The following is a 15,914-nucleotide window of genomic DNA, read 5'->3' as shown; positions in this document are numbered from 1 at the left end:
CCATCCAAATGTCTTCTTCCTCAGCCTCAGTGGCATTTCAGGGAAAATGGAAACAAAATTCAAGAGGCTTTGAGTCTTTAGTTAGTGTGTGGAAGCCACAAACGGGGAGGACTGGCTGCATCTAGATACCAACTGTCTGAGCAAGCTCTCCTTCCAGGCTCCTCAGCCACTATTGAGAAGCCAAGTTCCAAATTGATTGGGAAGGTGGTGAGATACTCTAGATTTGAGGGTGTGGGTGAGGGTGCCTCTGCCTCCCGAGTGCTGGGATTAAAGGCGTGCACCAGCACCGCCCGGCTGGATCTCTGTGAGTTAGAGGCCAGCCTGGTCTCCAAAGCGAGTTCCAGGAAAGGCGCAAAGCTACACAGAGGAAACCCTGTCTCGAAAAACAAAACAAAACAAAACAAACAAACAAACAAACAAACGAACTCACAGAGATCCGCCTGGCTCTGCCTCCTGAGTGCTGGGATTAAAGGCATGCACCACCACCGCCTGGCAAGTCAAGGATTCTTAGCAGTATATTAAATGAATGTACTGCTTTCACCTCAATTTCCAGATATAACATCAAGAAATCAAAGCAGATAAAATTAAAAAATATTCTTATGGAAAAATAGCATTTAAAAATAATATTTTATTAACTGTTTTAGAATTTCATACAGTGTATTTTATCATGTTCATCTATATAGCCTCAAATTCAGGACTTTCCTGACTTAGTATCCACAGAGCTGGGATCACAAGTGTGCATCACTGCTCCCAGCGCTAAAATATACACTTGAAAAATGTGTGGTGTGTATGTTCTTCACTGGGGAGAACCCCTATAGTCCCTAGTCTGTCCTCTCCTTAACTCTCCATCCTGGAGAGCTGAAATAAGCTGGAGAGACACGACACAAATTTAACATTCTTTACATTGTTGTAATGGAAAAGTAAAATGCTTCCAGGTCAACTAAATTGTTATAGAAATAACTTAATTTGGTTGTTAGTTTCAGTAAGTGGATTAAGAATGGACCCTCTCTAGTCAGAGATGGGGTGTTTTACTTTAGAGTCAACAGATATGAAATCTCCACTTTGGCTGCTGACCTCTAAAATAGATTCTTAAGCAGTTTCCAATGAGAACACAAGTCTTCATAAAAATAAGCAATGATGGCTGCTTTTAGATACAGAAGAATACAGGAAATCTCTAGTAAAGGTACACATAAAGATTACCAAAAGGATTAATTTATGATCATTTCATGTTTAATCTTATTTACTCCCTAGGTCACAGTACAACATGCACTGCTTCATAACTCAAGATCCAGTATAAAAGCAAATAAAAAAAGCGCTGAGAAAAGGGAAAGGAGGGTAGGAAGTATGAGGGGGACTTCTCAACATACAACAAATACTTGCACCAAAGCTTGAAAACAACAAAGTTTAAAAGTATGTGAGCTGAATGTGGGGTGCATGCTTATTTTCCCAGCAGTTTGGGTGCTGAGAAAAGAACAGTGCTATGAGTCTGTTGCCAGTCTTGGATATAATACTGCAGTAGAGTTCAGCCTGGGCTACATGACAAGACCACCACAAGACTATCTCAGGAAAAAAAATGTGTGTGAGTTGAGACGAGGTTAAGTGTTTTAGTTAAGGACCAATCATAAGGGGATTCAAATAAGCAAGACTAATTTTCACTCAATCAATATTGAGTTCTAAACACATGTTCAGTCAACACTCTGTCAGGCATGGTGGGAGATACCAGGCTATTTCAATAAGCAACCCATAATCCAGTTAGCAAAATATACCTCAGTTAAAAACGTAAATAATATAAGACAATACATTATTTCCAAATGGTGATGAAAATAGCTGATTTAAGTGCTATGCTGTGAGCCAAGAATGTGCTAAATGCTCTTGACCTCATCACTCTACAAGATATGACGTCTATCCCAACAGATAAAAACACTAAAACTCAAACAACCAGAACTGGAATAAAGTGCAATTTGAACTCTTTTGTCTTATCTTTACTAAAGAAATTGCTGTAGGAATCCAGAAAATGGGGAAAGCTATTAGGATCATGGGCTGACGTACTCCTTAAGGCAAAGATAGGTTTCAGACAATGAAATGGGTCAAAATGGCGAATAGTAAAGTGCTTGTAGAAGCAATTACATTAGAACAGCTGCCCAGTCGAATTCAAATGTAGGCCAGATTTTGGTGGACAATAGAGACTAGATCAAAGAATGTAGCTGGTAGTTAATTAACGACCTCCACAACAAATGGATGCCAAGTTTCAAAATTATACTACTGTAAAGGAGCTGAGCGACTCTCCCAGGGCCTAAGGTCAGAGGCCACAGGTGCCAGGAGTGCATATGGGGGACAATGTTCAGGATTCCGTTTTTTGCTTTCTTTGCTGGTTCCACTTCTGAGATTCTGTTCTCAGGTGAGTCTTGGACCAGGGCAGGGCTACAGTGGCGGGTCATTGGAAGGATGCCAAGGTCTCAGATGGGTTTGGCGGCCCTCTCAGAAGACCTTGTCACTGCCGACCCAGAAAGCCGACTTAGTCTCTGCCTGGATCCAGGTTCTCCATGTCTCCCGTGGGCTGCCCCATTTTCCTTCCCCTATCAGGCCACGACAAGCAGGACTGACTGCACTCCCGGGCAGAGGCAGACCGTGGGCGGGGCTGCAAGCAGAAGGTGCCGCCTCCTAACACGCACCCTTAAGGGCGGGACTCCTGGGGTTCCACTTCGTGGCGCGAGCGGCTCTCGGGGGTAACCGTGGTGCCCCGGTGGCCACGACTGAGGGGCTCTGTTCCTTTAGACCCAGCTGGGATTGGAGGCAGGTTAAGGTAGGAGAAAACTCTATAACAAAACCTAATTCCCGCTCAGAGCCCTGCTCTCCGCGGCTCCCATGGGTCTTCCCCTTTATACACCACCCCCCTTCGGTGGAAACTTGGAGCGTTCCGCTCCACGCGGGGGGGCGGAGCCGAGTATAGCTTAGTGGGCTTCCAGGCAACCCCGAGCCATCTCGTACAACCCCGAAAACAAAGGGGGTATGGCAAAGGTCTTTCTGTCGCCGAGGTTCCAGTCACGGGTTTGTTCTGAGTGGCCGGTCCAGGACTAGAAACCGTCCCGGCAGCTGGAGGTTTGGTTGAGGCGGGGCGGCGATAGCGCCACCCCTGGTCTCCTCCCCCGCACCGCCCAGCGGTGCGGAAACTCTGGTTGGCTTGTTTAGTAAGTTGTACTTTAGGTCTATCATTTTGAAAAGTCCTGACCTCCTCCCGCCATACCCTAGTCGGAGAACTTAGTGAAGCTGAGTGTTTTGGGATCAGGCCGGCTTGAAGGCTGCAATCCTGGCGGACACCATCGGGCAGATTCGGCGCCGCGGCCGGTGAGCGTGGGCGAGATGCGGAGCAGGAGCAATTCTGGGGTCCGCCTGGACGGGTACGCGAGACTGGTGCAGCAAACCATCCTGTGTTACCAGGTAAACAGAGTGGTCAAAAGAAAGCCCTCAGTTGCCCTTCGATATGAGTCGTTCTCCTCCAGGCCTCTCCACTCTTGAGACCTGAGAGCTTGCAGTTAAGAGGTTTTCTACTTTAATCCAATCCTTGCTAGCCAGTTATTAGTCCCCTTCCTCATTGCTATTCCTGTTCTCTTTACTCTCAAGTCAGGCCTTCTGGCCTTTGAACAATTGCTGAGGCTGTTTTGCAGAGTTCTTGGACCTTCTTTTCCTTTTTTTTTTTTTTTTTAAAATCAGATGGACCCCTTGATGTCCTTTCTGACCAATTCTTTTGGATGAAAGGGGTGTGTTAGGTTAGATTGAACAGAGCACACTGAATAAGAACAGTAAACTCTTCTACTCTGAGTCCAGTAGACAGGAATGAAAAAAACCAATCCTAAGGCTTGCATCTGAGTGTGGGCAACTGCTGCTGTCTCTCCCATGAGTTACCTTGTTAGACATCTACCTGAGAGGGCCCTATGACCCTGGTTGCTACTTTACAACTAACAAAACTTCTGAGCACATAGCATCAGCATCAGGGCTGGACAGCTGTAAAGCTGAGCATATGGTCACAGATATGAATATGCCTGCTACGCTTTGTACTTGGCAAAAGTTATGTATGAGTACCCAGTGTAAGACCACTGAGCTATTTTTGTTTCCAGTGAAGACAGCAGCTATAGTGCTTGCCTTCAATCAACAGCAGCTATTTTTAGGGCTTTCAGAGTCAAAGAAGGAAGTAGCAGTTGGTGGTTTGAGGCTTGACCTACAAGTTGGAGACCCATGGTCATTTCCAAACCATTAACCATTTTTTTTCTTCTTAGCTGATTTCTCAACCTTGGCTCCTCACTCAGGAAATGCTTATTGTGTTGCTTTTATATTCAAGACATTGTACAAAGTGTGTGCCTATATAAAATGAATGAATGAGCTCTTGGTGGTGTGGTTCAGTGGTATAGCAGCTTACCTGGCATTCTCAATGCCCTAGATTGGATTGCCAGCACTACAAAAAGAAAAAAATGTTTTATTGCACAGTGAAATTTGTGAATAAGGTATAAGTTCAGTGTCCCTTGTTTGAAACACTTTGGGGCCAAATGTGGCTTGCAAGCAAGAAATGTCTGAATTTTAACAAGTCATATATATACATACATTTTAATAGTACTCCATTATCCTTTAGTTACATCCATTATTATTTCTGCATCAGATAGTCACACAAAATACAATAAGTAAACACTACAAAAGAGTGTCATTTTAGACCAATTTATCTTTTGCCACCAAAAGAACTTTCTGCAAACCTTCTTCTAACACTTATTGGCTTTGGGGATTATTCATAAAGGACTGTAGTGTTTACATGGAGACCTTTGGAGAAAGACACCTCCACTCCCAGACAAGCCATATTTGGCTAGGAAGGAATTCTGCAAGAAATGACATTCTGGTTGGTTGTTGAAGAAGGAGTAAGCAGATGAAAGGTTGCTTTTTCATAAAAACAAAACAAAACTGTGGCTAGAGAGATGGCTCAGTGATTAAGAGCACTGGCTGCTCTTCCAGAGGACCCAGGTTCAATTCCCAGCACCCACATGGCAGCTCACAACTGTCTGTAATTCCAGTTCCAGGGGCCCAGTGCCCATGCAAAATACCAATGCACATAAAAACAACAAAAAAGTAGGTTACTTTTTGCTTTTATTCTCAGAAGGTAATTACAGATGAACATTTTTAGAATTACAACTATAAAATGTTTTGAAATCTCAGTTGAAAACCTTTCCCTTCATTACTATGATAGAAAGAACTGTAAAGAGAACTGATAAAACTTTTTTTTTAGCTGGGTAGTGGTGGCGCACGCCTTTAACCCCAGCACCCAGGAGGCAGAAACAAGTGGATCTCTGTGAGTTTGAGGCCAGCCTGGGCTACAGAAGGAATTACAGGACACCCAGGGCTACACAAACAAACCCTGTCTTAAAAACAAAACAAAACAAAACAAAAGAAACCCTTAGTTTTATGTCCGACCAAGTTTGAGTACCCGATTCTGCCTTAAGCAACATGTGTAACCTTTGTTCATCCTTTCCTTTCCCTTTTTTTGGGGGGGACAGGTTTTCACTATGTAGTCCTGGCTGGCCTAGAATTCACCATGTAGACCAGGCTAGCCTCAAATTGTCAGAGATCTACCTGAGTGCTGGCCCAGCTCTTTGTTTACCCTTTCTGAGTTAACACCTTCATCTGTAGAATGGGGGATGGGTTATTATGAAGAAAAATGAATGTCTAATGTACTTCCTGGGACACTGTGTGAGATCAGTAAGTAGTGGGTGCTTTTGATATAGGCCACATGTTGTTACTCAGTCCTTGTATGACCAGGATGCTCCCTTTCCTGAAAGGCTTGATACCGCTACTAATTGCTTTCTGGTCTTTGGTCATAATTCAGTGTTCTGTTGGTGCGTTCAGATCCTAAGTACAGAGATTTCGGTGTCTCCTTCCTATTCCTCAAACAATGCCTCAGGCACATTAACGATATCTTTCAATCCTTGTTGACAAAATTACTCCCTGTGGTTTCTGGGCTACCCTAATGGCACAGCTGTTGGTTCAGGCTTGCCTTTGCTCAGGAGCAAAACAACTGTATGCTCACTAAGGCTGCACGGTTGGACTTTCCTCCACAACATTTTAATGATTAAAAACCAGTTGTCTAATCTTTTAGTTGTATTTATTTTGGGGGTAGTCAGTGAAAGGCCCTCATGTTTTCTCTCTTTTCCTCGGGATAACCAGAATATTCCAGACGGTTCAGCTGGGAAAGTCTGAATCTACAAGTAGACAGTTGCGTGCCTCCTCGTCCAGCACTCCCCTGCACCCATCCTGCCACAACAGCTACTCACAGTGTAGAGGCCTAACTTGTTTAGGGCCTTGGCATCTTTTCTGAATGTAATAGGTAGGACTCCTGTGTTCTGTAATTTTTTTTTTTTTGAGACAGGATTTCTCTGTGTAGCTTTGGAGACTGGCCTTGAACTCACAGAGATCCACCTGCCTCTGCCTCCTGAGTGCTGGGATTAAAGGCATGTGCCACCACCACCCGGCCTGTAATTTTTATCATAACAAAAATGAGCTAGGTTTCTGTAGTCTCTGCTATACCATGCCATCTTCTGTGGGTATGTGCATGTTTCTGACACATTTGTCAAGTCATTTCTTATCAGCTCTGAATTCTGTTTTTTCTTTGATTTTTAAATTGAGATTAGTTAATATTGGTTAGAAATATTTCATAAGTATGTAAATTGATCATTATTCTTCCTTTCAAAGCAGTAGTTTATGTACATTGTCTAGCATATCCACTAATTCCTTTACTTTATTTGTAAAGGAGAAGAACTTTTTCCATCTGTCATTTGCCAGATATAGACTACTTGGCTACTATACATTATTTGAATCTTTAAGGCAACAGTGTAGGACCTATGTCTATAACAGGGTCATTTAGCAAGTTTCATTTTGTGACTGTACATTCTGAGGAGTCTCTTCAGAAATCTGTTGACTTTCAGAAAGAAATTTCTAGATTTATTTTAGCCCATATAAGATGTTTATTTTTAATATTTTTTCAGTAATGCCTCTGTTTGAAGGCTCATTAATATGTGTGAAGTATGAAGTATTGGTAAGAGATTATGAACCAGAAAATAATAACCAAATCAGTATTCACTGTAGTTAGAAATTATTGGGTATGATAACTCAGAAAGACAAGGGCAGGAACAACATTGTGATTGATGACAATGAAATTTAAAATCAGAAGAATAGCATACATCGAACATGATATATGGAATGAATAGCAGTAGTAAAGACCAATTGTAGAAGAGTTAAAACTAATATAATTAAGTCTAGGAAGCAGTATGACAGAAGACTGAGAAGAGACTGGTGTTAAAGTGTTCTAAGTCCTTTATTGCCTTGGAAGGGAGAGTAAAGGAGTTGTAATGTCTTTTAAGTCAAGAGTTTAAGAATTAACATTAAAAAATATAAAAGGCGAGAACATAGCTCAGTTGGTAAAGTATTTGCCATGCAATCATGAGGGCCCAGGTTCAGTCGCTAGCACCCATGTAAAAGCCAGAGGTGGTAATACATACTTAGAATCCCAGCACTGGGAAGGTGTAAACAAGCAGATCGTGGTGGCTTGCTAGTCAGCTAGCCTGGCCAGATCAGAGAGCTTCAGATCTATCTTAGTTGGGGTTTTTATTGCTGTGAAGAGACGCCATGGCCATGGCAACTCTTCTAAAGAAAACATTTAATTGTAGCTTGCTTATGGTTTCAGAGGTTCAGTCCATTATCGGCATGGTGGGGAGCATGGCGGATTGCAGGCAGATGTGGTGCTGGAGCTGAGAGTCTTATATCTTGAAATCAACTGACAGTCACACTGAAGGAAGCTTGAGCAAAAGAGACCTCAAAATCTGCCCCAACGTTGACACACTTCCTACAACAAGTGCTGCTCCCCTTGGGAGCCATTTTCTTTCAAACTACCACATTCCACTCCCTGGCCCCCAAAGACTTAATAGCCATATCATAATGCAAATATGCATTCGGTCCAACTTCAAAAGTCCATATAGTCTATAACAGTCTTCAACTTGTTTCAAAGTCCAAAGTCTGTTCTGAGATACATGACAACTGTAATCCCCTTGTAAAAATCAAAATCAAACAAGCAGATCACATATTTCCAACATATAATGGCACAGGATGTACATTACCATTCCAAAACGCAGGGAAGGAAGCACAGTGAGGAAATACTATACAAAAGCAAGCCCCAAAAACCAATGGTGCAGACTCCAAACACGACATGCCTGATGTCAAAATGCTCTTCAGATTTCCAACTCTGTTCAGCTTTGTTGACTGCAACATAGTTCATTCTCTTGGGCTGGTTCCACTGTTAGCAGCTCTCCGGGGCAGGTAACCCACAAGTCTGGCATCTCTATAACATCTTGGTTTCTCCAAGGCAATCCAGGCTTCAACTTCACAGGTTCACACAATGGTCTCTCTACCAGGCCTCCATTCAGGGACACCCCTGACACATGCCTGGCTTTATTCCCTGACTTCTTTCTTCTGTCCTTAACTAAAGCCAGAACTACGTGAAGCTTCCAAGTTATGCTGCTTGCTGGAGCTGGAACATAGCCCCCTTGTTCAATTACATCTTCACCAGCTTTCTGTCATTCACTGCCTAAGCTTGGCTGTCCTGAAACTTGCTCCGTAGACCAGGCTGGCCTCAAACTCAGAGATTTTCCCAGCTTCTGCCCCTAGTGCTGGGATTAAAGGTGGGCCCCACCACACATGGCTCTTAGTTTTCCTTTAGTTCCTTTCACAAGTTGGAAACTTAGCTTGGTTGAAAATAACCTTGAACTTCTTATCCTCCTGTCTCTACCTTCCAAGTCTGGGATTACAGGTATGCATTTCACCATGCTTGCCTGAAAAAGAAATTATGGAAATGATGAAATAGCACTGAATCACAGTAAAAATACTCTGAATAAAAATGTATGGGATTCAATTAAAATGGAATTTGAGCCATAAATAAATATTAGAAATACAGAGGGCTGGGGGTGGGAGGAGGGGGGAATCTGTGGATGGTATGTGGAGTGAGTAGAAAATTTCTTAATAAAGAAAAATGAAAAAAGGAAATACAATATAAATATTAGAAAAGTTTAAATCCTTAAATATGTATTGTATGATAGGAAAGTGTAGCTGGAGTTTTCTCTCCAGGACCTGCCAAGCCTGGCAGTCCGATAGCCCACTTATAAAATAATCACTCAGACACTTATATTATTTAAACTATTTGGCCTAATGGCTCAGGCTTCTTGTTATCTACTTCTTATATCTTAAATTAACCCATTTCTATTAGTCTATAAGTTGCCACGTGGCTCATGGCTTACAGGTATCTTACATTTCACTTGTCATGGTGGCAGCTGGCAGTCTCTCTCCTCAGCCTTTCACTTCCCAGCTTTCTCCTCTCTGCTTGTCCCGCCTATACTTCCTGCCTGGCTACTGGACAATCAGTATTTTATTTATTAACCAATCAGAGCAACACATTTAATATACAGAACATCCCACATCAGGAAAGCAGGCAAAACTTAATAAACTCAAGTTGAGAAAATAGCAGCAAGGTATACCCAAGAAGATAGAAAGGAGGAGGTGATAAGGATTGAATCAAGAATAGAGAACAGTAGGAGCTTAGGGATGTGGCTCAGTTGGTAGAGTTCTTGCCTAGAGTACACAAAGCCCTGAGTTCAATCTCCAGTACTGCATAAACTGGGTATGGTGGTACATACCTGTAAATCTCAGCACTTGAGAGGTAGAGGTAGGAAGATCAAGAGTTCAAGGTCATCCTCAGCTACTTAATGAGTTCAAGGCCAGCCTGAATGCAAAGGAATTTGGCTTTTATTCAGAGAAAATAACCTAAAGACTAAGGCTTCATATAAACAAGGTAAACGGGCTATAAACAAATGTACAGTAAAAGGACAGTGACCTCAAAATTTTGACAATACACAAAATATTTCAGAGATAGAAATGTATAGTGCAGTATGCAATATGACAACAATCCTTACTATGTATCAATATACAAAATATCCTAAACAGAGGTAGAGCATACATTCAGTATGACAAATATAATTTTACATTTGTATCAATATACTAGATATTTCAAATAGGAGTAGAAATATATACAATACAACAAATACAGTTTTGCATTTGTATCAATATACAAATGATCTTAAATAGGAATATAAAAATAGTTTACATTTGTATCAATATACAAGAATCTATAACAGTGCAAATTATCTAAGGCTGATATTTTACTAAATTAGTTTACAATTAGTATATACAATAATCTACCTTAATATTCTATACATATCTATTCCCCTTTTTCTTTTCATAAGGAGAATACTGAGTCTGATTTTTATTGTTCCACCCCCAACCCTATAACCATTATCCATAACCTGGAGAAAAATGAAACCTTCTCAGCCGATGATGCTTTTGGACTATTTAAGTCCTTGTCCCCTTTTAGTGTTTTAGCCAAATTTACTAGCCCATCTTTACCTATTCCAGCGATGGTCTGTAAGTTGGAAATGCTTCCTGACACAGTCAATCTCTCCTGAGTTGTACCCTTTGGGGTCTAATTTTTGGAGATCTATCTTATATCTTAAGTAATTAATAGAATTTCCTTTTTGTACCTTTTCAGAAGCAATTTGTAGTCCCCAGTGAGGCAAAACTTTATTTACTTCTTCAAACATGCTTTCTAAGGTACCTAACTTTGGATCAGCTAATAGGATATCATCCATATAATGATAAATTATAGATTGTGGAAATTTCGCATGAATTATTTCCAGTGGTTTTTGCACAAAGTATTGGCACAGGGTAGGGCTATTTAACATTCCCTGTGGGAGGAACTTTCCTCATAAATCAGGGTACCATCACCCATTTGGGCACCGAATTTGACAATGTAAGTGATTCTCCTGCCTAGGCCTCTCAAGTAGCTGGAGGTTTGTAGGTATACAGCACTATGTCTAACTTGTCATTTGTGTTTAGATGTGACTACTAATGAATAGTAGTGTGATGTCTGTCTCACAAAAGATAAAGATAGTACAATTAATGTTCATAAAAGACAAGAAGTGCATGTGGACGTTTGAGTATTTTATAAAGGCCAAGTAACTTGTCCTCTCTTGAGAAAAACTCACACAAAAATTTCAGGGGTCTCATGACCCTTGCGTCTCTATATTCCCCATCAAAGTCCATTGTGAACTCCTGGAAGATCCTTTGGAGACCTCAAATCAAGAGCCCAAAGATGCTATGGAGGCAGAGGAGGAGAATAATGAGTTCTAGACCAGCCTGAATGTCTTATGAACACCCTGTGTGGGAAGAAGAAAACCACATAGAGTGGTATACAATGTCTCTGTCCTTTGAAGTCAAACCTGAAACTTAAGGTGTAAAAGTCAGTATTGCAAATGCAAAGATCAAATAATGGCTTCTATATTGTTCCTGTTCTGGTGAAAGTGTGCTGGCCCTGTATCCAGTGATCTGTGGATACCTGAAGTGTCAGGAGTTAGCCAGTGGAGAGCTGATAGCTCCCTTGAGTTTGAATGTCTTCCATAAGCTAAACTAACACAAAACCAAACTGAATATTGCCATCTTAGTAACCCCCCCCCCATCTACAGGGATTGCTAGAGAGTAGCAGAAAGTTCAGATCTCCTAGGAGAGTGATGAAAGTCGTTTGATGGAAGTTAATGACCTGGCACAGTTCCTGTCAGTTTGGAAATAGCTACGAAGAGTGATCTGGAATGAAGCAATTGCCTGAAGCACGTGCCTCCTGAATCATAGGTCTGTAAAACTAGAAGAGGAGGAGGAGGAGGAGGAGGAGGAGGAGGAGGAGGAGGAGGAGGAGCTAATAAGCACAAAAAGAAAAAATGAAGATTGCATACTTGGTCTAGTAGGTAAAGCAAGAGGCAGCTATGCACAACAGCTCACATTCTCTCTCCTTGAACGTTAGTTTAAAAGATAGCTTTTGTAAAACCTGATAGGTCAACTTCAAGAGGTTTAGAAACCATCATTGAAAATATGAACTCTTGGGGCAGGAGAGATGGTTCAGCAATTAGGAGCATTCTTCCAGAAGATCCATGTTCAATTCCCAGTACCCTCTGTAACTTTGGGGTATCTGATACCCTCTTTTGGCCTCCTTAGGTACCAGGAGCACACATTTGTATGTACAAAGACATACACACAGGCAAAACACTCAAAAACACTCATACATAAAAAATTAATTAGTTTCTTTGTTGGTTGGTTCTGTGTGTGTGTGTGTGTGTGTGTGTGTGTGTGTGTGTGTGTGTGTGTGTGTGAGAGAGAGAGAGAGAGAGAGAGAGAGAGAGAGAGAGAGAGAGATCTGCAAACTGGTATTGTTAATCATAGACAAAATCATTTTAAAGTAAATGTTATAATTGTCACTTTCAAATATATCTATGGGCTGACAAGATGGCTCAGTGGATGGGGTTGCTTGCTGCCACTCCTGACAATATGAGCTAGATCCCCAGGACCCACGTGGTGGAAGGAGAGAACATAGTCTTTCCTCTGACCTCCATGGGCATGCTAGGGTACATGCAGTATACACGTACTAAATACATCTTCAGTCTAAAACATTGCCCTTCACCACTCCCTTTGAATATTTTTAAAGGTGGTCACTGGAACAAATAAATGAATAAAAGCGTGATAAATGAATTTAATGAATTTTTAAAAAATGTATTACTATTTTTCATTTATTTTATATACCAACCACAGTTTCTCCTCCCTCCTCTCCTTTTGTTCCCTCTCCCCCCTTCTTACCTCCCCCATCCACTCCTTCTCCATCTCCTTTCAGAAAGGGGCAGGCCTCCCATGGGAGTCACCTCAGCATGGCACATCAAGTTGAGGCAGGACCAAGTTCCTCCCTTTGCATCAAGGTTGGACAAGGCATCCCGGCTGAGGGACTGGGTTTCTAAAAGTCAGCTCAAGTGCCAGGGACAGGTCCTGATCTCACCACTAGGAGCCCCACACACAGACCAAGCTACACAACGGTCATACACATGCCGAGGGCCTAGGTTGGGGTTTTTCATTTTTTACTTGTTTTTCTTTACCAGCATGTATAATAATGATAAGTAGTCATGTATTTTCAGCATTTATTCTAGTCTCTCTTAGTATTTCAGCTATACTTTCCTCAGAACTGAGCAAGACACACACACACACACACACACACACACACACACACGAGAGAGAGAGAGAGAGAGAGAGAGAGAGAGAGAGAGAGAGAAAGAGAAAGAGAGAGATTTCTAATCCAAAGGTAGATTGTATTGAAACCTCCAGCCTCTGGGAAAGGAAATTGGTGGTCTTGCAGTCAAGGAAGGCTTCACAGAGAAGAGCATGATTTGTGTACAGGCCCGAAAGTGCAAGGACTACCCAGTGGATTTTTAGGGGGCTAAAGAGTGAGTGTCAGGTGATTGAAAGAGCTAACATATGGGTTTGGGGTAGCAAAATAAGTGATTTCAGCCCTTTCTATAGACACTGGAGGATTTTCAGCAGGGTAGGAAAATTAAGTTTCTACCTCTTTCGGTGACTAGCCTTTGTGGAAGCTGGACCATAAGGAACTACTAGTAGAAACAGAGACATCAACTACTAAAGAGCTTTTTTAGTTTTATGATAGAGTAGGTAGAAGAAAGAGAATGTGTATGTTCTGTGCCATTTCAGGCGTGTAGATGTTGACATTCATCTGTGTAACCTCCCTCTGGAAATTAGATTGCAGACTGTTAAATGTTAGTATGTTGGTGTTACTATCAGGTATATATGTATGTATTCTGCCTTGCTGTCGGCTCAGTCTTGCATTGACATTTACACAATTGCCCTGCTTTGTATTGAGTTCCTCTTACTGATCTCATCTTGCCTCAATATATCACCAAATAAATGTTTTTACCGTGTCTAGTTCATTATGTAGACATTTTTTTGTTCTGCTTGTCAGAATTCCTTGTTGCAAATGACAGAAACTCACCCCAGATAGCCTTAAAACACAAATGAGAATGTATTGCTCAAATAGTTAAAAACCCTAGGAAGTAGTTCTAGATTCAGGCATGTCGGGATTCAGGCGCTTAAGGAATAAAATTGTTCATTGCACGTATTTGCTTTACTTTAAATGGATTTATTCTCTTATCTGGCCTATATTAGCTGTATGTTACTATGACAAACTATCAGATAATTCAACTTTTAAAAGAGGATTGTTTTAACTCAGAGTCTGAGAGATTTCAACCCATAGTCACAGCCCCATTGTTGTGGGTCTATGACAGCACAGTACATCATGGTGGGAGCATATAGCAATGGAGTTGTTTACCTCATGGCAGCTAGGAGTCAAGAAAAAAGGGGAGAAAGAGGTGCTTGTAGTAGTACTTTCTTGTTGGGTCCACCAGCCCACAGATAATGATGCAGAGGCTTACTGTTAATTATGAAAGCTTGGTCGTTAGCTTAGGTTTGTCCCACTAGCTCTTATAACTTAAATTAACCTGCTTTTATTAATCTGTGTTCTTCACGTGGCTCGGTTACCTCTATTCTGTACCATATGTCTGACCTCTTCAGTGTCTCCCTGGCATCTGGCTGGTGTGATCCCTGCACCTAGATCTTTCCTCTTCCTCTTCTCCCTGGAAATCCCACCTATCCTCTCCTGCCTAGCCATTGGCCATTCGGCTCTTTATTACACCAATCACAGCAATACATTTTCACACAGTATGCAGATATCCCGCAATGGGTGCCTATTTCCTAATATCTCCTTCAAGGTCATGTTCCAGTGACCTAACGTCCATTCATTAAGTCCAACCTCCTAAAGTTCTACCTTCTCACAGTAATGCCACAGCTGATGTTCTTATTTCATTTTTATTTCTGTGATTAAAATACTCTGACAAGAAGCAACTAAGGGAGAAATTGTTTATCTTAGCTCACAAATCCAGGTTACAGTCCATCATAGCAAGGAAGTCAAACTAGTAAGAACTTGAAATGGTTAGACACTTCATATCCATGGTGAAGAGCAGAGAAAAATAGATGCTCAGGATCCCCTCCCTAGGGAATGGTGCCACCCACAGTGGGTTGGGTCTTCTCACATCAGTTAAGGCAGTCCCCACAAAGATGATCCCATAGGCCAACCCCATGTAAACAATCCCTCATTGAGACTCTCTACCCAGGTAACTCTAGATTGTGGCAAGTTAACAAGTAGGAACCCAGCTTGTCAGTGTGATTCTATTCTAGTTCTGGAAGCTGCTTTGTATGGAGAGGGGAATGGAGCTTTATTAAACATAGGAGCCCAATAAATAAATCCTTGTGGAATTCCGTCTAGTTGGCTTTGGTCTGTTGTCCAAGTCCGTAAGTGTCCTGCAGTTCTAGCGTTAGCTCAGCATCCACATTACAGACCTTGCCTGCCCTCCCCTCACTTTCACACACCCTAGCAAGAACAGAGTATGTTACTGTTTCAGCTTCTCTGGTCTCTTAAGTTGTTCAACTCTATCCCATCCTCGGCCTTTAAGAATTACTGTGATATTGCCATCAGCCAAGAAGATGGTGTGAACATGGTTTCTTAGCTTGTATGAAGACGTTAGCCCTTTGTTTTCATTTCACCAGAACAGAATCATGGTGTTGAATATGTGTTTTAAGAGTGTATGTACCAATCTAGGTAGTCATGTACCCTGGCTTCTCTATTACCCTCCACCATTGTAGCTCCACCCCCAGTGAACTCTCCTGCCCCCTTAACCTCAGCTTCTGACCCACAAAGATACTAGTTTACCTATCTCAACTCTGAGTTAAGCAATAAGCTGTATCTTACATTTGAAGCATAAAAGCTGATACCCTCTAAAAAAGTTTCTATGTGAGCATGAATGTATACCAAAGCATATGTATATGTATCACTTTATTGTAATATTTAATATATGATATCCAGTTTTAGTAGCACAAAGAAAAAAAGGAAGTACGTACGT

At 41.6% G+C, this 15,914-nt stretch overlaps 1 protein-coding gene across 5 annotated transcripts in view; it reads left to right on the top strand.

The window, feature by feature from the left end:
• Window positions 1-2,698: 2,698 nt before the first annotated feature.
• Phka2 (phosphorylase kinase regulatory subunit alpha 2) overlaps window positions 2,699-15,914 on the top strand; it is an 81,916-nt gene continuing 68,700 nt past the window's right edge. For 2 of the 5 annotated variants that reach the window (XM_036174120.1, XM_036174119.1), the window contains exons 1-2: window positions 2,699-2,803; window positions 3,250-3,438. In XM_036174120.1, coding sequence (XP_036030013.1) covers window positions 3,361-3,438 — 78 coding nt within the window. In that variant the 5' untranslated portion in view covers window positions 2,699-2,803; window positions 3,250-3,360. Of the gene's footprint in view, window positions 2,804-2,955; window positions 3,439-15,914 lie in introns of those variants that run through there. The other 3 variants (XM_036174118.1, XM_036174117.1, XM_036174116.1) reach the window with 2 other exon arrangements.

The sequence above is a fragment of the Onychomys torridus genome, chromosome X, assembly GCF_903995425.1.
Source record: "Onychomys torridus chromosome X, mOncTor1.1, whole genome shotgun sequence".
Lineage (NCBI taxonomy): Eukaryota > Metazoa > Chordata > Mammalia > Rodentia > Cricetidae > Onychomys > Onychomys torridus.
The sequence above is the reverse complement of the archived record's forward strand: the minus strand, read 5'-3'. Positions and strand labels throughout refer to the sequence as shown.